The sequence below is a fragment of the Accipiter gentilis genome, chromosome Z (genome assembly GCF_929443795.1).
Source record: "Accipiter gentilis chromosome Z, bAccGen1.1, whole genome shotgun sequence".
NCBI classification, from domain to species: domain Eukaryota; kingdom Metazoa; phylum Chordata; class Aves; order Accipitriformes; family Accipitridae; genus Astur; species Astur gentilis.
Window position 1 is genome coordinate 65,417,029 of NC_064919.1, and position 23,828 is coordinate 65,440,856.

Below are 23,828 nucleotides of genomic sequence, written 5' to 3' on the forward strand. Positions count from 1 at the left end.
CCCCCCCCCGCCCCCCCGCCGCGGAAGGGCGGGATGGGGGGGGACGGAAGGGGAGGGGAAGGAGGGAGGGGGAGAGCAGAGAGGCAGAGCAGGAAGGAGCGGCGCGGGAGAGCGGCGGAGAGAGGGGCAGCACCTCGGCGAGCGGCGGCGGGAGGGCCGCCCCCGCCGCCCGGGGCTGCGCGCTGGGCAGAGGCGGCGGGGATGGGCGGGCGCGGGGCGGCTCCGCCAGCCGCCGTCCTCCGCGCCTCGGCCGCCTCCCGCCGCGCTATATAGGGGAGGGAGGGGTGGCGGAGGGGGGGGTGCCCGGCGTGGCCAAAGCGCACGGGGCGGCGATGCCTCCTGCCAGGGGAGCGCACAAGTGACCGGCGCCTCTTCCCATGCCCGTCTCCTGAAGCGACCCCCCCCCCCCGCCCGGCATGGATGTGGTCAACAACACTACCTCCCCAGAGCGCTCCCCCGAGGGGGCAGGCGGCCCCGGCCTCGCCGAGGTGACCCTGGGCTACCAGCTGCTCACCTCCCTGCTCCTGGGCACGCTCATCCTGTGCGCCGTGAGCGGCAACGCCTGCGTGATCGCGGCGATCGCCCTGGAGCGCTCCCTGCAAACCGTGGCCAACTATCTCATCGGCTCGCTGGCCGTCACCGACCTCATGGTGTCCGTGCTGGTGCTGCCCATGGCGGCCCTCTACCAGGTGCTGAACAAGTGGACGCTGGGGCAAGTCACCTGCGACATCTTCATCTCGCTGGACGTGCTGTGCTGCACCTCTTCCATCCTGCACCTGTGCGCCATCGCCTTGGACAGGTACTGGGCCATCACGGACCCCATCGACTATGTCAACAAGAGGACTCCCCGGCGGGCCGCCGTGCTTATCAGCCTGACCTGGCTCATCGGCTTCTTGATATCCATCCCGCCCATGCTGGGCTGGAGGACGCCCGAGGACCGCTCAGACCCCGACGCCTGCACCATCAGCAAGGACCACGGGTACACCATCTACTCCACCTTCGGCGCCTTCTACATCCCGCTACTCCTCATGCTGGTGCTGTACGGCCGCATCTTCAAGGCGGCCCGCTTCAGGATCCGCAAGACCGTCAAGAAAGCGGAGAAGAAGAAAATCGCCGACACCTGCCTCACCCTCTCCCCGGCCGCCCTGCAGAAGAAAAGCAACGGGGAGCCCGGCAAGGGCTGGCGGCGGACTGTGGAGCCCAAGCCCGGTGCCTGTGTCAACGGCGCGGTGCGGCAGGGCGAGGACGGGGCCGCCCTGGAGATCATCGAGGTCCAGCGCTGCAACAGCTCCTCCAAGACTCACCTGCCGCTGCCCAGCGAGGCGTGCGGCTCTCCGCCGCCCCCCTCCTTCGAGAGGCGCAACGAGAAGAACACGGAGGCCAAGCGGAGGATGGCTCTGTCCCGGGAGAGGAAGACTGTCAAGACCCTGGGCATCATTATGGGCACCTTCATCCTCTGCTGGCTGCCGTTCTTCATCGTGGCGCTGGTCCTGCCCTTTTGTGACAGTAAGTGCTACATGCCCGAGTGGCTGGGGGCAGTCATCAACTGGCTGGGCTACTCCAACTCCCTCCTCAACCCCATCATCTATGCCTATTTCAACAAAGACTTCCAAAGTGCTTTTAAGAAAATTATCAAGTGCAAATTTTGCAGGCAGTGAAGCCCGCCGCTCCGGGACGGGGCAGCGGGGGTCCTGCCACTCGCTCTCTCCGCCTCGCCCCCGCCGCAGTGTGTCCCGTCCGCCCCCCCCACCCCCACCCCCCCCGCCCAGCCCCTCTACAGCGCCGGCAGAAGGGCGGGGGGCTCCGGGATCCCCCTCCGCAGCGCTCCCGGTTCCCTCGCTCCTCCTCCCGTCGGACCAGCCCCTCGGGGCAGGGCAGGGCAGGGCAGGGCAGGGCAGAGCCCCACCGGGGCGGGTGGGGGGACGCCCGGCCCGGGGGGGGTGCTCCGCGGCCGCCCTCGCCTCTCCTGGCCTCGCCGGGGCTCCGCTGCCGGCTGCCGGCGCTCCCGCCTCTCTCCCTCCCCTCCATCGTTCTGGGTAGACTTAGGGTTTGCAGGTCCTTGCTTGTGGTCGCTGTAAACCACAGTGTCTGCCCGAGTAGCATCGGTAAAAATAAACCACCCTATGCAGAAAAACCTCCGTGTCGGGGTTTTTTCTTGGATTTACGAGGAGACGGCGGGCCGCTCAGAGTCCGACCTCGGTCCGGCAGTGTGGGTATGGAGGCTGAAGGCGACTTCCCGATCGGAAGAAGGGGCTTTGGGCTCGTCTCTTGCCGGGCTGATAAACCACCAAATGGATTTTCTCCGGGGAAAAGCGACCGTGTTCTGTAACCTTGCAATGTACTTACAGAAACATCCCCGTCTGCGTTACGTGGGTCTAGCAGCTCTCCTGCTATGCTAGGACCTTCCAGTTCATCGGGCTTGCCTTCGCTACAGTGCAGGGAGGTGATGGGGCTTAACCCCCTACCGCACCCCTCATTATATGGAGATATGTATATATATATTTTTAAATGCCTTTGACCGAGGGTTTCCCACCAAAGAAAGGCTTGGCGCTGTGCCACTGTCCCTTGAGTTCACCGCGCACGCAGCGGCACAGGGAGTTTAAGCACCCTGCGAAGTAGCGTTTCTTTTTTTTTTTTGTTGTTGTTGTTGTTGTTTTGTTTTGTTTTGAGCGGCTCGAAAGTTTCTCCGGAGACATCGCTCTTGCTCCTGAGGCAGCCGGCTGCGGCACATTTTGCTGGGGGAAGAAAACCCAAACAACCCGCAAACAAACAAGAACAAACCGAACCAAACCGATCGACCAAAACATTGCCATGTGCTCCGTGGCAGAGGGGGAGGGGCCGAGAGCATCCGCCGGCGGCAACCGCAGGTGCCGAAACCAGCATCTCGGCGCAGGCTGGGGAAGCGCCAGGCTCTCTGCTTCCCCGGGCGAGCCCCGGCGGGGGTAAGCACGACCCTCCCCGCAAGCTGTGAGCTACGGCCAGAGGCAGGCAGTGTTACTGCGATGCCAAGGGCAGGGAAAGCCAAGCCTGGCCTGGCTGGTCTCCACGGTGGCCCCCCCGCCCCCGCAGAGTGTCCCCCCCGCTCCCGTCAGTCCCAGCTGCTTGGCCCCAGGAAACCCGGGGTGCTTCCCCTTCGCCTTCCCCGCCTGGCCTGGGGTCGGAGCAGGACAAGAAGGACAGCCCTGCCCGCCGCACAGCCCCTCTGTCCGCCCTGCCACCCTGCCCCTTCCCTGCCGTGCCCCTGGCCCTCCCGCCGGCTGCGGCCGGGACCTGGGGCCGCTCTCGGGCCGGGGGCGGGGGGGGAATGGCGCCGGGCCGGTACTGGCACTGGGGCGGCTGCCGCGTACCTCTGCGACGGGCTGCCTGACATGAATGCTTGACCAAATATATATATATATTTTTTCCTGGTTATTTTTGTGTAATCCGTGTTACCTGTAGGCAAAAGGGAATGTTAAATCTGTGCGTCACGTGAATGTAAGTGTCCAGTCATTTTTGACCTTAAACCGCTTACATTAAATGACAATAGTGCTTTTAAACAGCCTCAGATATATAGCTGATTTTCTGAAAAACTTATTTGACCTCACTTTCGCAATTAAAGTGATCTTTGATCTTATCTCCTTTTCGATCACTCCTAACCGCTTGTGTTCCAGGTATTCCTTAAGTGCCGGTGCGTCAGAAGAAATCAGCCTACAGCGATTAGGGAGCCGAAACTTCTCCTGAAGTGCTCGGATATCCTGTGACTTTGGGACCCCCACCCACCGGCGGTGCGGACTGGGCAGGACCGCCGGGCACCCCGGGGCAGGGGCGGGAGCGGGGACGGGAGCGCACGGTCGCCCCCGGGGCGGGCGGTGGGGGGGGGGACGGACACGGACACGGACACGGACGCGCCTCGGTGCGGCGGGAGAGCTGCCGTGCGGCGGGGTTTGCTCCTCTCGGCGCCTCCTCCCCCGAGTCCCGCCGACTGCTCCAAGTGCGTTCCTGCACGTTTTGCCCTTTTTCTTTCTTTACTTTTTTTTTTTTTTTTTTAATTTTTCTCTGCAAACCTTCCTGCAAACTACTCGGCAACGATCCCGGCCGGGAAAGCGTGGCGGCCCTCCGGCCCCGCACGACAGACGGCGCTGGATCCCTCCCCGCACCCCCGGGACTGGCGCCTGACTGCGGGGGGGGGGGTGGTGCTGGGGGGCCGGGGCCGGGGTCGCCCTGCTCCTCCGAGAGCCCCGGGACGTCGATGCCCAACCGCCGCCGCATCAGGCAGCGCGGCCAGAGGGCTGCAGCTCCTGTGCCCCCTTCATCTGCCTGCTCCCCCCCTCCCCCTCCCCGCTCTGCAGGGCGAAGGCAGGCGGGCGCCCCCGAAACCGCGCCGGGGGCTGCGAGAAGCCCCAGCCGCCCCGTGCCGCTGCCGCCTGGGGCGGGAGCTGGGGGGGGGGGGGGGGGGGGGAACTTCGGGGCTCGGCTGTGCACAGCGGGCCGAGACGCCCCTTTTCAGCCTCGCCGCCTGTCTCTCCGGGCGGGCGCCGGCTCCTTGCAGGGACGGGACGCGGGGGGTGGCCCCGGACCCCTGCTACCCGCCCCTCCCCGCCCCCCCCCCACCGCACACCCACCCCTGGGCGCGGAGGGTCCGCGGGAGCCCCCGCCAGCCGCTCTGCCTCTCCTCAGCAGGGTAAAGAGCTCTCCGGCGGCTCTCCGGCCCGCGGCGTGGCCAAACGGGCCGGACCCGGGGGGGGGGGGGGGGGCACGCCGGGCCAGCAGGCGCGGTGCCGGGGGGGGCTTCCTCCGCCCCGCCGCCCCGCGCCAGCCCCGGCGGCAAAGTCTCCCCTGGCCGCAGCGGGGACGGTATTGCCCTGAAGAGTTTTACGTTTCTCACTCCCTCTGTCGTCTGTTTTTTTTTTTCTTTTTTTTTTTTTTTTTTTTCCCCCCGTCCCTTCTATTAAATTCTGTGACGCGGAGGGAACGGCCTGCTTTAAAAGATGGGACTTTTTGTTTCTCTGCTGTAATTTCCAAATTCCTAATCTGATGTCCACTAAGATTAAAAAAAGAACCCAATCAAACAGAGAATTTAGTGCTTTTTAAGGGAGAACTCAATTCTATACTAAATCAATATTTGTGCAGTATTATATTTGCTCCACTAACAAGCAACCTCCTCACAGCTTAGAGAGCTTCATTTCAGTTTGAAAGGACCTATGGACCTCAAGCAATGAATAAAGAAAAATCCAAATAGAAAGCAGGAGGTTTTATGTTTTACACGGAGACGCAGAAAATTGAGTTTTAACAACTCGAGTCAATTGTGAACGCCAAATATAGGCATAGATATAAAGGCTTTTAACCTTTTCTTCCTTTAAAAATGCTTCTTTAGACTGCTGTAAAACAAGAAGAAAGTTTCATAACTCTGAATTTTCTCTGCTCTGTGGCTCCATCCAGGCTGAATTTGGGTCCGAACCACACATCTGACAAGAAGTACTGGCAGAGCAGTCCAAGCACACTTACACTGGCCAACTGTACTTACAGTTGGGGCTGGGGAGATGAAGGGGTAGGAAAAAGGGAGAGACGTGCTGGCATAATCTATATTGGATCAAACTGCAAAGTGGATTTTGTGACCATGCAATTTCATTTATTTAAGCAGAAATCTTCCCCATAAAATGTTTAAGACTCCCTGCTTTCCCCTGACGTTCCCATCCTGAAACATGCAGAAACAACAACCAAATACCCCAAACAAATGTCCCCCAATCCTCTCATAGCTAAAAATCTGATCTTTAGAATCTGCAGTTTCAAACATTACTCAGGGCAACATTGTGAATTTTACATTAAAACACGTAACCAAGAAATTCATCCCTCAGAGAAAAGAAACAGAAAAGGATGCTGGGAATGAATTTCTGTTTCACAGCTGCTCAGAGAAGCAATTTTGACAGGATGGGTAACTATTACCTCTTTGGATATGGCTGGAGAAAGTCCAAAATGGCTATCATATAGCTTGCGAACAGTCCTAGCGGGGCTCTGTGAAATCTAAAAATGATTACACATCTCATACTTTCAAAAATACTGTATCTTCTGGATTTCTGGATCTCAGCCCAGGCCACCCTGCTTGGGTATACGTTGCTGTGAGCCTCACCTTATCTTGCTGCCTACAGCTGAGCTCCTGTTCCCTCTGAGTAGCCGGTGTGACTTCCAGCCACAAAGAGGGGGCAACTCTACACCATGAAATTCCTTTTGTTGGAATGGAAGGAAAAAATTTTTGGTGCATGATCCTTTCCATAGCAAGAATGTAGTCTAAACTATTTGACTTAATGGGGTGGCTTCTTGACTTGGGCAGTGAGTGACAGAAGATTTACTGGTGTTTTCATACCTCTCTCAATTAAGAGAAAAGGCAAATGCTCAGGTACACAGAGGACTGGAGACTCAGCCCTTACAAACACTTACATGTGGCCACAAATTCCAGCCTTGCAGATGTCTCTGCCAAGTCAGTTTGGCAGGCTGTCAGCGTTGTCCTGCAGAATGTAGATGAGGGATGGGAAACAGATGGATTATAAAATATTTTAAAAATTACTAAACCTGAACAAAAATTGATAGGACTACAAAAAAAAAAAAAAAAAAAAGGAGAGAGAGAGAGAGAGAAAGGCACATGACCATCCAGATGGTTCCCACAAGTTTCACAGACCTGTTGAAAATAGTGAGGCTCTTAAAAAGGAAAAAAACAATTCTTACAAACAAATTGACAGACAGACAAATGAAAAAGGCACAAAAGCCTTGTAATGAAAATGCTGGCCAGCATAAGCAGAGGTCAGTATCTGCTCTTGCTGTGATAACATCTTGTTTTATTGTTTGTACTAAGCAGCACTTGAAGCATCTTTTGCTATTAGGCAGAGTCAATATAATCCTTTCAAATCGACTTCCACATTTCAGAGCTATTTACACCCACTCTGCTGAACCCTAACATACACAGAAGCGATGAGGTTGGTGTAAGCTAACGGTGTTATCTGTGGCCTATTTTAACTTGTACCTTGTTCCTACTTGGCATTCCCACTGCAGTTGGTTTGGTGGGTGGATGTAGGCCTAAGGGATTTTGTACAGAATGAACCTCAGGGAATATCATACAGCGTACGCTATACTATTTCACACATATCCTCACTAGGGAATGTCATGCACAATCTGATCTTTAAACTGAAATCTGCTTGGTAGGACAGAGGTGGCTTATAAAGCAGTCTTTGTTCAAGTGACTCAGAAGGAAAATGTCATTTTTCAGTTTGATATCTAAGTGACTGGTTGTGATTTTAAACTATCCAGTGACAGAAGAAAATAGATACAGTGGTCCTCTGCTTGAACTATATAGCCCAAGCATAAGTCTTTTGAACCAAAGTGAGTTATGAAATATTTGGGAAGCTATTAAATTTGGCATGTAAACATTACGTCTTTGAAGTAAGATCTCAGTAGACGTTCATTTCTAGCTGGTCTTTGGAAGAATGCTGCCAGGTGAAGTGGAGCTGGCTTGGATTTGAAGGCAGACACCTGAACCATCAGATACCACACCTGGACCACACTCAGAGGTGTTGCCTGGACTCAGGTTTGGCTGGCTGCCTGTCATCCAGAGACTGACCTCAGACAGAGATTGTGGAAATGTCATGTTTAGCGCAGATGAAATGCTAAGCCGAGTGTTGCCTTCAAATTTCGTTCGGCTTCCATCATCTTCAAGCCTCTTTCTCTAGCTCCCCATTTGCGGTGAATAACATGGGCAATCGATGTGGGAGTGTGCAGGCAAAGGTCCTGGTCCTGGGACTGTCACTGCTGGTGACAGTCTTTGGGTTTGCCCTGGAGGAGTATTTTGGCACTTGCAGTGTCTTGAAGGCAAGAAAGGAGCAGTCAGAAAGTGAGAGCATTCAGAACAGGAGTCAGCTCTGCCTGCTTTCAGAGAGGAGGCTTGACACTGAAGAGCAGTCTCAGAATTTGCTCCTGAAATGGAGGGGATGGCTCTCGTCACACTGGGCAGATTATTGTAAACCTCAGACCAGATCAGCACTGAGCCAAACAGGGTCTGATCTGGTCAAACTGCCTGTTGAAAATTGCCTTCAGTGCACTTTTTGCCTTTATTGTACCCAGTCCTGAGAGTAACTGCCAGCTTTGTGCAAGCCAGGCAGGTGCCTTTTCCTCCTCCCTTTGAATGCTCATCCATGGGCACTCTCTCCCAGCCTCTGGCTCAAGTCTTGAAACTGATGCTAGTGAGTTAGTGGCACACATCTGCAAGGGGTCTTCTCTTTGTTCAAAACAGCCTTGCCTGTCCGGGCTCCCTGGAGTGCCTGTGGTTCTGGCCAAGGAGAGCTGAGAACTGCAAGTTGTATCCACCAATGTCATTCATGCTTTCAAGAGAGCCTATGTAGGTGGGACAGTAACACACTTTTGGACTGGGCTTCGTTCACTACTTTTGATGTCTGAGAGTGTGCAATGCTTATAGACTCTGGCTTTTTCTTACCTTTTAAGAGGGGAAACTACCTGTAACAAATCAGCAAAGCCCATTTAACTGTAAAATAGATGCAGAGATTGTCCTTTTTGATAGGAGTTATATTTAGGATGCACCACTGTTTTCTTTATTATCATGTTTGTCTTTGTTCCTGTGGTGTGCATTTGTGGTTAGATGGCAATAGACTTGGAGGTAACATTGGGAATTCCCAGGTTGAAAGGCCTCCTCACAAAGCCTAATAGCCTGTTTTAGCCATCTTATGTGCAAAGGAAAAAACACCCATACAGAGAGAACAAACAAACAAACAAAAGGCAGGAAACCCATTGCATCAAGGCTGTCCCTTGAAGAATACTGCTGTCTTCAGAAGAACTGCAGAAGGCATGAATTTAGTTTATTATGTCTTCAGCCAGCTGATACGCTACCTTATTTTGTCACAATTCAGCGTACACGCATTTAATCAAAACACCGTACAGGTCAAAGAGGCAATTTCCCCCACTGAACTTCAATTACAGACACCTATTGTGAAAATCCTTGGGCTAGTTGCCTGAAAATGCCATTTTCAGTAGCCCTCAGAATGTATTTCCCCACTTTCCTGTGGGCAAGTCAGCCAGTTGCTCAAAATTGCTGGGTAAAAGTTCTCTAGTTTTTCAAAATTGCTACTGTGAAATTACTGTGGGATCTGTCTTTGCAGCCTTATTTTCTTCTGCAGCTCCATAAAACTTAAAAAAAAAATAAAAATAAAAATCAGATTTGCACAAATTCTAGTCTGGCTTCAACAACAGAAACAGAGGATAACAAGCACTCTGTCTGTCCATCAACCCCCTTACATAGCTGTGGCTTTTTTAGTAGGGACAGGCAAATCAATGTTTCCCTATGGAATTCAAGTGAATGTGCATGGAATGTTTTTGAGAACATTACAAGTTTTCACAGCATCACAACAGAATCTGATCTGTGGTAAAAGGTCACTGTAACAATATAAAAAGAGTATTTAAGTTATTAAAATGAGAGACAGGTAACATCTTGTCTTACCTAGATTTAATCATCTCCTTTATGAGCCACTCAGTGGAGAAAAATGTTTCAAGCAACGCAAAGTAGCAGCTGTGTTTAGTGACTTATGACATAGACATAGTTTATGTCCTATAATACATTGCTGATATTGACATTATGAAATTATGTGAAAATAGCCATGTAAAAGACACTAGCCACATTCAGAACTGAAATAATTTACCAATGTTATAGAATTTTACAGTATCTCATTAAAAATGGTCTTTTGGCTAAAGTGTTTTCTCCGTATCAAATTCTTGCCCAAGCACAAGCATTTCTAAGGTAGCAGTGCAATTTACAGGAGAGATGAGCACTTCTAGATGTGCCTTTCCACTGCCCATCCCGGAGGCAGGCAGGGGTTCAACCCCTGCCTTTGCAGGGATATCACCTTAGGCATGGGCAGCCGCACAAGGCACCTGCTTTGAAAGCACAATTTCTTGCAGTTCCCAGCTGCCAGTAGGATACTTGCAGTAATTACCCACTGGGGATAACTGGTGGTGTGATGCTGTCCAGAGAAAACTGCATCGCTTCCACTGTAAAGTAAGAGATTTACATATCTGGACATGCAGTTGTAGTAAGTGACAGTATTTATGGAAAGCATGTGAAGAATAAATAGATAAATTACATTTGGAATGGAAGTAATTTGTAAATAAAAAATGAGTAGGACTTGTTTTTACAAGCTTTTTACTTACTTGCAATGTCCAAATCAGTCTAGTGCTGCACTAGGAAACATTACTATGTTGCTGAAGACAATGGTGATAACTCGCTAAGAGAGAAAACTAGCAGTGCATTATGGGATAATCAGAAATGCACCTTCATGACAACAAGCAGAGAACTTCAATAGCTGTCTGCTATGTTGCATAGACCTCCTTTTACTTCACTTAGATACCTGAAGTCCCAATCATGAATCACCTCTCCAGTTTGGAAACATTTTAATTTTCAGTAGCTGTATTTTACCCAAAAAAGAAAAAGCAAAGGATAGTGACATATGCCTTGGAAAGAGAAAAAATTACATTTCATTCCAAGAACTTCCTTCCAATTTTGATAAGTAAAGAGAGGAAAAAAAAGCGCAATGTAATTTCACTCATAATTCAGTCAACTTTTACTGCTGCGTAAACAAGTAAGGATGGTTATGGTCAGCACTCTCCTTGCATGGAAAGCTTCCTATTTATTGAGCAATTGAATTTTTCCTTTCTTTTCCTTGGTGGATTTTAGAATTTATTGTATGCAGAAATGTAGTAGCAGTAATAGTAATGTGAAATAATGTAATACCAAGTAGATTATGATTGAAAACAAAATAATTCACATATATAATCTCCAGTAGAAGTCTTTACAGCTAGAAAAAAAGATTTGCATTTTTTTTTCTTTTGTTGGATTTGTAAAATGTACTTGCAGAGTTTTACCAGTTTAGTCTTGTGTTGTAAAGTAGCCTGGTAAATCTACAGTTCTAAAACAAGTTATTATGATTATTATTCTGTGTAGGGTTCAGTTATATGGAAGTTAGTTATTGGACCTGAAAATAGCTCATGGTCACAAGATTGTTCCAGGCGCCTTTAGAAGGCCTTGAACAGAATAAATAAGAAGAGAGAAGAAGAAAGATCCCAATTAGGAAAACACAGGTGCACATTCCACGATAAAGGGAACTTGGCACAAAGAACCTCAATTCAGGGGCTTATCTTGACCAACTGGACTAAGACAAGTCTTGTATGCTCTAATTAACACAACCAATTATGTCTTATGTTTGTGCGCGTGGACAGTACCGATGTAACCAATCACCGCTTATGCTTGTGCGCGTGGACAGTACCAATGTAACCAATCACCGCTTATGCTTGTGCGTGTGGACACCAAGTGCTTGCATGTAGTAGCCAATCAAAGTCTCTCAACAACTTAGAGAATTGTATAAAAATGATTAGCTAAGCTCAATAAACTGGCGACTTTAATCATCACATTGGTGTTCCGTCGTCCGGGCCCCGCACGGATTAATCCCTAAACCCTACATTTGGTGACCCCGACGTGATCCAAAGAGGAACAAGAGGCAACGCTACTGAAAAGGCGGGGGAATTGCCGCGGACCACGGTGGCTTGAAAGACAGCACCGGCACTGCTCAAGAGTGGCAGGACACTGCTTGGGAAAAGCAGGTAAAATCGTAAGCTTACGTTGATAAAAAGGGTGGCATGGGTATCGCAGCATCTGTGAGGGAAAAGGCAGCCGGAAAGATATTTATGAGGCTGGTTGAAAAAACAAGAGACAAATATTAAAAAGGACAGAAACCTTTCAATTAGTGTGGGTACAGCTTTTGAGCTTAGTACCTGGAAAGCTATCGGAACCTCCCTATGGGATGAAATTAGTGACGGGTCTAAAGAAGTTAAAGGTCTTGCAACTTTATGGAAATTGATTAAGACAACTCTGCAAGAAATGAAAGCAGATCGTAAAGTGTCTGCGTCTGCTTTTGCTGCTCTCTCTCTCCAACCGCAAACGAAAGGGAAAAGCGGGGAGAAAAACATTATGCAGCAAGAGAGACTTTTTGGAGCTTGTCCGCCTGCTCCTGTGCCCTTGACTTCTGCTCCACTCCCTGGGACTGCCGATATTAACCAGCCATCCGACAGTTCCCAAGCCTCCCTAGCCGTACGATTAAAGGAAACCCTACAGAATCAGGGAGTGAGTAAAAATCCGCCTGCGAGAAAACAGCCCCCAGATACCGCTGTTCAACATGAACAAATTATACCTAGCATATACCCTGATTCAAATAATGCAAACAAGGACTTGGCTACTCTAATAATAGAACAAAAAGAGACATTGTTAGAATTGTTAAAGGAAATGCGGAAAAGAGACGGGGGTAAAAGTGGGCAGCCGTTGACGAGAAAGTCATATGAGAAAACAGCAACTGCGATCATCGAGAGTATGGATTCTTTTGCTAAAGTGGTGGGCAATGGGGAAGAAAAATCCCCCAGGGACAAAATGCAAGAACTGATTGACCTGTGTGTACAAAAGGGGGAATTAATGCCCGATGAGGGGAAGGGGTCTGAAGGGAGATACGAGGATAAATACAAAGGAATGCGATGGCTAACAGACCTGCCCTCACGAAACACGGAACCAGCCCGGGCAGGACCCCCACCGCCACCACCCAGCGATCCGTCTTTTTCTCCGGGACAACGCTGGCGCAGGATTATCGAACAAGCCACTATAGAAGGAGTCATACTGCCACCCACTATCAGCTCATTTCCCGTGTTCACTGAACCAGGAGGGAAACGACAATGGGAGCCTCTGGACTGGAAAACAGTTCGAGAACTGCAAAAGGCCATCATGCAATATGGAATAGACAATAAGTACGTACAACAAATGATACAACAATTTTTCAAGGCACAAACCTTAGTGCCCGCGGATATAAAGGTTTTGGTGGAGATGTTCTTCGAACCAACTCAGAGGTTGCTGTTTCACGATCGGTGGAGGCAGAAAGCAGAGGAAGCCCAGGTGAGAAATTTAGATGCTGGGAAACAAAATCCACTTGCATTTGTCAGTGTTGATATGTTACTCGGCACGGGACAGTTTGCTACTGGTCCCGTTCAGGCTGCATTAAGACCAGAGGTTTTACAATTGGCACAACAACTAGCTCTGGAAGCTATTTCAGAGGTGCCGCAAGTGGGTAAGCCGGTTCCACCCTATTCTCAAATCATACAAGGGGAAGAGGAACCGTACATGAAATTCCTTGACCGTTTGAAAGCTGCTGTCAATGCGTCACCCACTTTAACCCCTGACGCGAAAGCTGCAGTCAGAAATGACTTAGCTATTCAAAATGCGAATGCAAAATGCAGACAAATCATTGCGTTGCTTCCACGTACAGCTACGTTAGTGGATATTATAGAGGCTTGTAATCGCTTGCCTCTGATACAGGAACAAGAAAAAGCTAAAATACATGCTGAAGCTCACGCTGCTGCACTCGCGGTAGCATTGCGACCGATGGTGCGACAGGGGAAGGGACACTACGGTCCACACAAAGACCCCCCCGTGTGTCATCGGTGTGGTCAGCTGGGGCATTTGAGACGCGCGTGCCCCCAACATATAACAACGCAGCCTCGATCTGTGCCGACACAGACTAACAGCAGCTGATCCAACTTTCCTGGAGTCTGTGAGAGGTGTGACAAGTTCGGACACAAGGCCAGCAACTGTCGGTCAAAGTTTAAGAAAGACGGAACACCATTAACATTCAGCAATCAGGGAAACGGGATAACGAGCACCAAGATGAGGGGCGCCAAAACATCAAGTGCGTCTCAGACGGGGGTGATGGAGTACCCGGTTGTCTCTTAAAACTTAAGGCAGCCACCAAAGGAAGCGCAGGAGTCGACCTGGCCGTTGCCGCTGACACGACAATAACTGATGACAAAGTTCATGTTGTTCCATCGAATGCTACTGGGCCTTTGGGTCTTGGACTAAGTGCATTGCTTTTGGGACGCTCTTCTGTTTCTAAACAAGGAATATTTGTCTTGCCTGGAGTTATTGATGCTGACTTCACAGGAACTATTTCGATTATGGTGAAAGTGTTTGTTCCTCCTGTAACCATTATGGCTGGGACCCGAATTGCTCAATTAGTGCCCTTCAGGGCTAGCGTCCCCTGTGTCAGAGACGCCGAACGAGGGGGTGGGGGATTTGGATCTACTGACACCCCATTCGTGGCCTTCACAGAAATAATTGGATCTGCCAAACCCGTTCGTCAATTCAATCTATATGGACCTTTGGGAAAATCTCTGCTCGGTAAACCCTCCTCGACACAGGGTCTGATGTGACCATAGTTCCAAAGGAAGAGTGGTTCGAGGGCTGGGAATTACAAAATGTCAACACTGTGGTAACAGGTATTGGAGGCCAGGGTTCCACACAAATTAGCGTAAATTTCATAACGATTGAGGACTGTGAACACAAGAGGACGGCACATGTAAGGCCTTATGTTTTGAATACTACCGTGTGGCTTTTGGGTCGGGACGCTTTGGCGCAATGGGGGGTTAGATTGACCACGCATTTTTAGAAGCGGCCATTGACAAGCGACCAACCCTAAAATTAAAATGGCTAACGGACAGACCCATTTGGGTTGATCAATGGCCGCTGGTAACAGAAAAGGTCGCTGTTTTAGAGCAACTCGTGGCTGAACAGATGGAAGCAGGACATTTGGTTCCTTCCACAAGCCCATGGAACACTCCCGTATTTACCATCTTGAAAAAGTCGGGTAAGTGGCATTTGCTGCAGGACTTGCGTGCAGTGAACAAAGTAATACAAGATATGGGATCCCTACAACCTGGTATTCCAACCCCTACTATGCTCCCCAGAGACTGGCCTTTAATTGTTGTTGACCTTAAAGACTGTTTTTTTACAATTCCGTTACACCCAGATGACTGTGAGAAATTTGCTTTTACCGTCCCGACCGTAAGTCGGCATGCGCCGGCTAAGAGGTATCACTGGGTCGTTTTGCCACAAGGCATGAAAAATTCACCGACTATATGTCAATGGTTTGTTGACATCGCTCTCGAGCCATTTCGCAAGAAATGGAAGGAGGCTCTGATATATCATTACATGGATGACCTGCTAGTCTGTGCACAACAACTTTCACCTGAACAAGTGTTAGCTGACCTGACATTATACCTTGGGGCATTTGGTTTAGTCATAGCCCCAGAAAAGGTTCAGCTGACAGCACCCTGGAAATATCTGGGTTTGCAGGTTGTGGAAGCCTCTGTACGCCCCCAAAAGCTATCGCTACACAAAAACATACGAAATGTACATGATGTACAAAAACTTGTCGGAGACCTGCAGTGGATCTGGCCTTATTGTGGTATCACAAATACAGACTTAGAACCACTGCTGGACTCATTGCGGGGCAGCAATAGCCTAACTTCTGTACTACATCTAAGTGCGCCCGGGCAGCAAGCCTTGACAGCAATTGAGCAGAAAATCACATCATCTATGTCTGGCAAATATATCCCTGATTTGCCCATAAATTTGTATGTATATAACTCAGACAAGGAAGTTGCGGGAATTCTGGGTCAGTGGGATGAGCAGCAAAAACAAAACCCATTGGTAATACTAGAATGGATATTCTTGCCTGCTAGCATGTCAAAAACGGTAGTCACTAGAATTGAAGCTCTGGGGATGTGCATTCAAAAAGCAGGGGTAAGGGCAATACAAATTTCAGGGAAGCAAATGGACAAAATCATTTTACCTGTATCACTTGATATTGTGAGTAATGCCATGACGAAAAATGACTGCCTTGCAGTAGCTCTGCTGGACTTCAAGGGGGAAGTAGATAATCACTACCCCCCCCCCCCCCCCCCCCATTATTTAAAACAATGTTAACAATGGAACCGCACTCTATCTGCAGCAATAAGCCGCTGGAAGCCATTACCGTTTTTACTGATGCTAGCAGCAAGACAGGTAAAGCAGGATTTGTATATTTACAGGACGGATCCTGGAAATCCAAAGTCATTCTGTCAGAGGGGTCAGTACAAGTGCTCGAGCTATTAGCCGTATGCTCTGTTTTTAAAAAATGGGATAAAACACCTGTCAACATTATTTCGGATTCTCAATATGTCATGGGGATAGTCAAACGTATACATAGGTCCCTACTAAAAACTGTAAACAATAAGCAGCTGTTTATGACACTTTTAAAATTATGGATGTTACTAGAAGAACGGACAGACTTATTTTTTATCGATCATGTTCGTAGCCATACAACACTGCTGGGATTCATTGTGGAAGGTAATGCGCGCGCGGATCAACTGGTAGTAGCCAATGCAAACATCTATTTTAATACACCCAAACCTGATTTGTTTGGACAAGCACTGCTATCCCATAAATTTTATCATCAGTCGGCAAAAGCGCTGAGTAAACAATTTAATCTTCCATTGCAGCAAACCAGTGCTATTCTTGCTGCTTGCCCAGACTGTGCGAATATTCCAAGCTTACAACCACAAGGGGTGAACCCCCGGGGATTATCACCATTGCAAATTTGGCAAACAGATGTTACGGAATATCCCAGTTTTGGGAGATATAAATTTATTCATGTACCTATTGACACATATTCGAACCTTATGTGGGCTACTGTTCATATATCAACCAATGCTAAAGCCGTAATTAAGCACCTTTTGGCAGCATTTGCCGCCATGGGAGTGCCAACAGAAATTAAAACAGACAATGGCCCGGGATATTGCGCACAGTCATTAGAAACATTTTTACAGATGTGGGGAGTAGCTCATAATTTTGGCGTACCCCACAATTCCACTGGCCAAGCTATTGTTGAACGTGCACATCGGACCTTAAAGGATCGTTTAAACATTTTAAAAACGGGGGAAGATATGCGGCACTGTACTCCCCAAGAGTTAATAAGTAAAGCACTGTATGTTTTGAATTGGCTATAGCCACGTGGTACTGAGGATCAGATCCCAATTAATAGGCATATGTGTGGGAACAAAAATGTTGATAAAAATCAGCTGCAAGTTTCAGTATTCGATCCAGTTTTACAGCAGTGGCAAGGACCTTGCAAATTATTTACGTGGGGAAGAGGGTATGCTTGTGTTTCCACAGGTAACGAACAACCCCATTGGATACCGGCGAAATGGGTCAAGCCGTGGATTGAGCGACCAGATGCCACAGACAACTCAGAAGAGCAAGAGGCAGCGGAGACGTCAGCAGGTCCTGAAGCCCTAGATAGACCGACTAGACAAATCATGACGGAGAACGGCAGTCAATGTGGAGATTAAGAATGCGTGTAAAAAACATGGAGTATGATATCGTTTTTGAATATGTATTTTAGTGCGAGTGGGTAGAAAAGAGAGTAAATCATCAAAAAAAAAAAAAATATTTTTTTTTTAACCACTGTAACAGACATTCAACTAATCATAATCAACTAACCTACTAACCTATAACTAATTGTATAGAGGCTAAGCAGTTTAGAATAAGTGCTGTAGAGAATAAGTAAATATATGTATAGTTTAATGTTAATCAGTCCTCGGCGAAACATTACTCACAGAAGCCGAGTGTGGAAGTAGTTTTAAGATACCTGATATGTAGTCATTCATTAACAAAAAAAAAAAAAAAAAAATAAAAAAAATTTTTTTGCTAAACAGTTAGTTAAAACTGAAATTAGAAGAAAGGTCATAGACTTAGTTAAGAATCTAGAAATAGGGCGATGGGAAGGTCCATTTTTCATTAATAACCTCGGGGCGAGATTATGCTTATGTTTTCACAGGTGCAAGCCCCTGATGGACTTCCGTTTGATTTATGCGACCATCATCACCCGAAGCATCATAGATGGTGCGGCAATACGAATTCCACCTCAGCCAAAAACTAATGCGTAGGTCATCTTAGCTAACATCACAGATTAAAATTCTCAGTGTATTACAGCCGCAGCACAAAGCCCATGAACGAATTGATAAGATAACTATGACTTGTGCAGTGCGCCTGGCCAGCGAGTGCATGCGTCATAGGTTTTCAATTAAGGTGGATTTTGGCACCCGCTGGCCATATGTGCTAAAATCCATTCCTCTGAAAATGTATAAATACCGGGATTTTCCGAAGAGCATCAGGCTGGTGTGCAGCAAAACCATAGTTGCCTCCGTAGGGACACCCACATAAAACTTACACCTACTGATTGCTGGGCTAAGTTTGCGGAACAAGACAGCAATATGCTATCAAAAAAAAAAAAAAAAAAAAAAAAAAAAAAGAAAAGTGAGAGAGGGGGAGATGTAGGGTTCGGTTATATGGAAGTTAGTTATTGGACCTGAAAATAGCTCATGGTCACAAGATTGTTCCAGGCGCCTTTAGAAGGCCTTGAACAGAATAAATAAGAAGAGAGAAGAAGAAAGATCCCAATTAGGAAAACACAGGTGCACATTCCACGATAAAGGGAACTTGGCACAAAGAACCTCAATTCAGGGGCTTATCTTGACCAACTGGACTAAGACAAGTCTTGTATGCTCTAATTAACACAACCAATTATGTCTTATGTTTGTGCGCGTGGACAGTACCGATGTAACCAATCACCGCTTATGCTTGTGCGTGTGGACACCAAGTGCTTGCATGTAGTAGCCAATCAAAGTCTCTCAACAACTTAGAGAATTGTATAAAAATGATTAGCTAAGCTCAATAAACTGGCGACTTTAATCATCACATTGGTGTTCCGTCGTCCGGGCCCCACACGGATTAATCCCTAAACCCTACAATTCTGGAAGGCTACTGGGTTTTGGCATCACTGCTTATGAATAGGCACAGTAGTTGCTGTAATGAAAATTTGTCAGTAAGATTGCAGAGTGGATCCATACCACCTGCTGCTTATCATAAACTTAACGGTTAGATCTTCTTCTGGATGTTATTCCCCAGGAAAGCATGCACAAACATGCCAGCCTCTCCAAAGGATGTAACCTTGTCTTTGTTGTATTAGAACCCCTGAGAAAGCACTTTAATTTAAAGAGTGCATCTGCAACCAAGCAGGTTGGATTCCTTCCACACTATCACATACAGAGTGCAGCTCATCATTATGCTCATGGTTGCTACATTCGCATCCAGGAGTGTCCTGCTCTTGAGCTCAAGGCACTGATAGCTTCACAGCTGGCTGTCATTCTCCTGCAAGTTAAATTTTAAATAAAACCAGAACGTAACAGCTATTCAGGTTAAGACATAGGTATGACAGCTGAAGTACCTCTGGCATTGAAGACTGCAAAGATCAGTATTAGGGTGTACCTACTGTGTGCCTTTAAATAGAAGAGGAAGGAAGAAAGCAAAATGTTTCTCCTTCCTTGCGACTTCATCCTTCTTTTCCTTTACAAAATGAAAAATAAAGGATCATGTCAGAGGAAGCCTGAATTAAAAATCTAAAAACTTCTGTTGTATATTGAAAATGTAAATTGAAATCTAAAAATATACATTGAATTCAGTCAATTTTGTTGAAAAAAAATATTTGCATTACTTAAAAAAACCCCAAGCATCTAGTTCTAGCTGAGATATTACTTCATGACAAGCATGGTAACACTTTGGGCCTCTGTTGGTGAAGGGTCTCTGACTGTGCTGTGGAGCTGGTTAGACACTCATCAGAAGGCAGTCAGAAGGACGAGAGGCCTGCAGCAGTTCCAGTAGAAAATGGATTTTGGCCTGAACTTACTGAAAGCCTAAAAGACTGATAAAAGAGTGTTGTTCCTGGAGCTTGAAGTTATCCTTGTGATCAGAATCACAAGGCACAGCAAGGAAGTTGCATTTAATCCTTTGATACCAGCAGTGACCAGGACAGTCCATGCAGCCTTCTTCCTTTCCTTTTATTTCCCCATCGAAATAGGGAAACTGACAAGAATCACAATTGTTTTGGGTTTTGGGTACTTGGTTGGGTTTGGTGGGTTTTTTTGTTGTTGGTTTTTTTTTTTTCCTTTTCTTTTTCAGTGTGTACAAGAGCAGTAGGAAGGAATGCAGGAGAATATCAGCACCAAATCCCTGTCCCCAGCCAGACAAAAGTTTAATAAAATAATATATTGCAGTAGGTTGAGATTCAAATGTTAAACAAGTCTGGGATATATTCAGTCTCTGGAAGAAGGAAGAATGAGGAGGTATAGAGAACTCCCTTATTGCACTCAGCACTAGCATTAGAAGAAGTAAGCATCAGTTATCAGACACATCATTCATGCTGGCATTTTTAAAAATCAGAATTAATTATTTAAAAATGTTTTTACAGTGTCCTACTACTGGTTTTATATGTTAAGTATATAACTTAACAAAAATTGGGAAGTTAATCATAGCATGTATGAAACAGGTCTCAATAGCGATGCCCAAGGCAAAATGCTTGTGGATTAGTCCACTTGTAGAGATAAAAATTTACAAGAATTTACAAAGATACAGGAATTTTTGGTGAGAAGTCTCAGGGGGCAAGATGGAGCAGGGCACACTGGAAAAAACACCAAATCCTTTCCCCAGAGCAAAATCTTTCATCTTAACTTTTATGGCCATTATCAGTGGCAGAAGGTTTGAAAAATACCAGAAGGAAGGCTGTTCTTATTCTGTTGCTAAATGTTAGGAACGGAATCATTTAGATGCAGTGCCTAATCTTCAGGCAAGAGAGAGTCACACAGTTTACTTCAGTGCCAAATAAAGACCAAAAGCTGGGCTATGTGCCTGCACTGAACCAGGAGCCTCTGGCTTTTTAGGTTCCTCTCTTTCTACTTGTCAGCCTCATCCTGGTAACGTCAATTTTACACAGCTATTTCTACTGAAAGACTGGGGCTATCTCTCAATCACTGTGTTAGTGAAGAGGAAGCACTGTAAAATCATATATATATATATGTATATATATGCATTTCAGCTTACTGTGTATGGCAATTGTTATAGATGCTCATGCTTCAGTTCTCTGCGGGTGCGATATCCTGCAGGTTGGAATACATCCCTTAGAGACAAGTGGTTTGTATCTGGAGCTGGATCCAGTTAGTCTTTTCCACTTATCACAGTTTGGATGAAGGCTTGTGGCCGCAAGACTTGGCAGACAGGCAGTCAGACCACATTAATTCAAATGGGTTCAATATAAGGTTGGCTGAACTGCATGGCTATCTGTATGCCAGCAGACACAGACTCTGATGGATGCTCAGCTCAGCTCAGCTTTGAAGTCTTGCGTTTTTAGTACAAAACTGCTGTAACTGTAAATTGCACAAGTCAGAAGCTGAATCTAAGGGAGGTGTCTGAAAAAGAAACAACCAAGCAGAGTCTCTTTCCACCTAGAATGGCAGCTGAATGTAGACCTCCCTAGGCTGTATTTCATCATTAGTTTGCCCAGGAAGTCAAGGCACCACGTTCAAGTAGCTGATTCACATTGCTGTATCCAGATTTACTCTAATGTCTTGCAGCTGCATAATTTAAAGGTTTAACATTAGTTTAAAGCTCCATGTCCCTCAGTTTTAATCCTTGGTAAGGCTGCTTTACAGTTCAGTGCAGTTCCTTTGTATGGGATTTGCAGTGCCATGGAACCAGGAGTCATTTGCAAACAGTATTCATTGTAGAAGAGGGCTGGTAAATGGCCCAACAGTATTTCCCCCCAGGAACGCTTTGTCAGATCTGGGCTCTTTCAGGTAGCAGTGTACCAAAAGTGCTCTCCTATAAAAATCTAAGAGAGGTCAGTTAACATGGGCCACTTCAGTGAAAGCTGGTCAGAGCGCAGGTCTCTTCATCTGTGTTTTACTGCTTGCAGCTTTGGGGTAGATGGGTAGTTTCCAGAGCAGGATGGTATGGAAACAGAGCGCTTGTACTACTTGCTTTCCTTATGCCCTTTCAAACAGCAGTTGAGTGGAGATACATGTATTACTGGGAGGCAAAGTTGAACTGGTTATTGTGAATGAACTATTGAGAATTTTTCAATTCTTTTTTCTGCTCACAAGCTCTCAATGAACATACTCTGTGCCATTTTGACACTGACCTCTTCCTGGTGCCATAGCATTGCCACTGGCTTTGGAAAGTCACATTGGGCACTTTCTGGTAAGCGTTTGGTGAACATATTCTGGTTTGGGGTATTCATGAACCCTGGCATTGCCCATCTCCCATTCTTCACCTGTGGGTGCAGCTGATTGCCCATGTCACTTAATATAGGCTCTGCTTCAGGATCAGAGGAGTCTGTTTAACAGCAGCAGAGGGGTGGCAGTAGCAGATGGGCTGTTGTGGATGGATATGCTCTCTCCTCAGATGTAGTGCCTACTGTCGTTGGAGGAATCGTCTTTTGCCGAACAGTCATGCAAAGGCTCCACTGATGCAGATGTTCACAAGAGCTAGTTAAGACTGGTGTAAGAGCTGCAGTTCAGAGTATAACTATTTGTAAAAAATAGTTTTTGCAGAATTAACCAGCTCTACATTTCATATGACTCCTTATTTATATGTCTTCTTTCTGCTATATAAAGCATGCTTAAAATGAATGTTACTTTCTGTATGAGCAAAACTAAAAGAACAAACAATGGAGTTAGTCGTGTTTAATTATTGTTTATAGGTATATTATCTATAAATAGCTGATACTTTAATTGATGTGATGTTGAACAACCTGTTAATGATTTCCCTTAATCAAATGCAGATCTTTGCACATGGGCAAACAACTATTGTCCTGAATTTAGTCTCTCTTCCTCTTTGCAAAGCCTTGTGGGTTGCACTGTGAAAAATTTAAGAGCTTTCAGAATGGGAGCAAGGACAACTGTTAGCACTGGTGTAAAATTGTACAAACTTTCTCTGAACATTCTTATTAACAAGATCTTATTAGCAATATACAAAGAAAAGTAAATAAGAAAAGGGAAGAAAACCTTATCTTACTCTTGGTTTTGCGAATGTGGGTTTTTTTTGTTTCCATAACATATTTCAGGTACACAGTATGTTTGCCCAACTACTCCATCCCTTTCTGTGGGTATTGCTGAAGGCTGTTAATGGCCATTTCAATTAGCTAAAATAAATTGTGCCATGATGAGGACAGACCAGTACAGAGAACAAGTAAATTCAGAAGTTCTATCTTTAACAGTCTGTACTTTAATGTATGCCTCTTGCCCCAACAATGAACCTCTGTGGCAGGCGCAGTAAGATCTGAATGTAGCAAACACCTGAGCACAGCTGGTCAGAGTTACCCTTTCCCTTTGTGTTTGGGCTGCTCATGTCAAGGCTGTGATATCTACTAGTGCTCCACAGGCTTTATCAATCAAAGGACCACCTAAGACTTTTAAAAAATCACCTGAGATGGTCTAATTAGTTTGAAAATGATCCACATACCATTTTTCCAATGCTCGCACCATAGTATTCAATTTCAACCAAATATAAGCTGGCACATTTTCAATGTTTATTAGTTTTCATCTTCCCCAATTTTATTCCTTTCCCATTCACAGGGAGGTTTGTGTGTTTTCATAATGTTCTGCAGTTGTAGCATTTCATAATTTATGGCCCACCAGTGATTTACTACACACAGATTGATAAATTGCTAGACAGGGACAATACAGGGGACATTCAGTCTTGTTTTTTTGTAGTCTCGTGAATAGATTACTTTGGCTTTCAGAAATGTGTGGCCATCAGAATTAATTATTAAAAAAGTAATAGCCTCTACTGTCTCCACAGATTTCTGAATACAGTATACAGAAGTATTTTGACTTGTTTTTCCTGAACAAATTCAACTGCTTTCTGCCATAAGCATTAACTGACAAAATGAAGCAATTTCTCTTCTGTGAAAGAAAGCATGGAAAAAATCGGAAAATCGGTGGTGTCTAATATAGCAGGAGAAACTCATCTAGCAGCATAGTTACAGTCCCTGATGTCAGATGAGATCATCGTTGATATGAAGACAATAAGGTTTATTTAATGATGCCAGTCTACT

General features: G+C 46.7%; 1 protein-coding gene across 1 annotated transcript; it reads left to right on the forward strand.

Moving 5' to 3' along the window:
* Positions 1-364: 364 nt before the first annotated feature.
* Positions 365-1,729, forward strand: HTR1A (5-hydroxytryptamine receptor 1A). Its single transcript, XM_049795388.1, has one exon. It carries the CDS (start codon positions 417-419, stop codon positions 1,656-1,658), a length of 1,242 nt encoding a protein of 413 aa, XP_049651345.1. The 5' UTR covers positions 365-416; the 3' UTR covers positions 1,659-1,729.
* Positions 1,730-23,828: the final 22,099 nt, after the last annotated feature.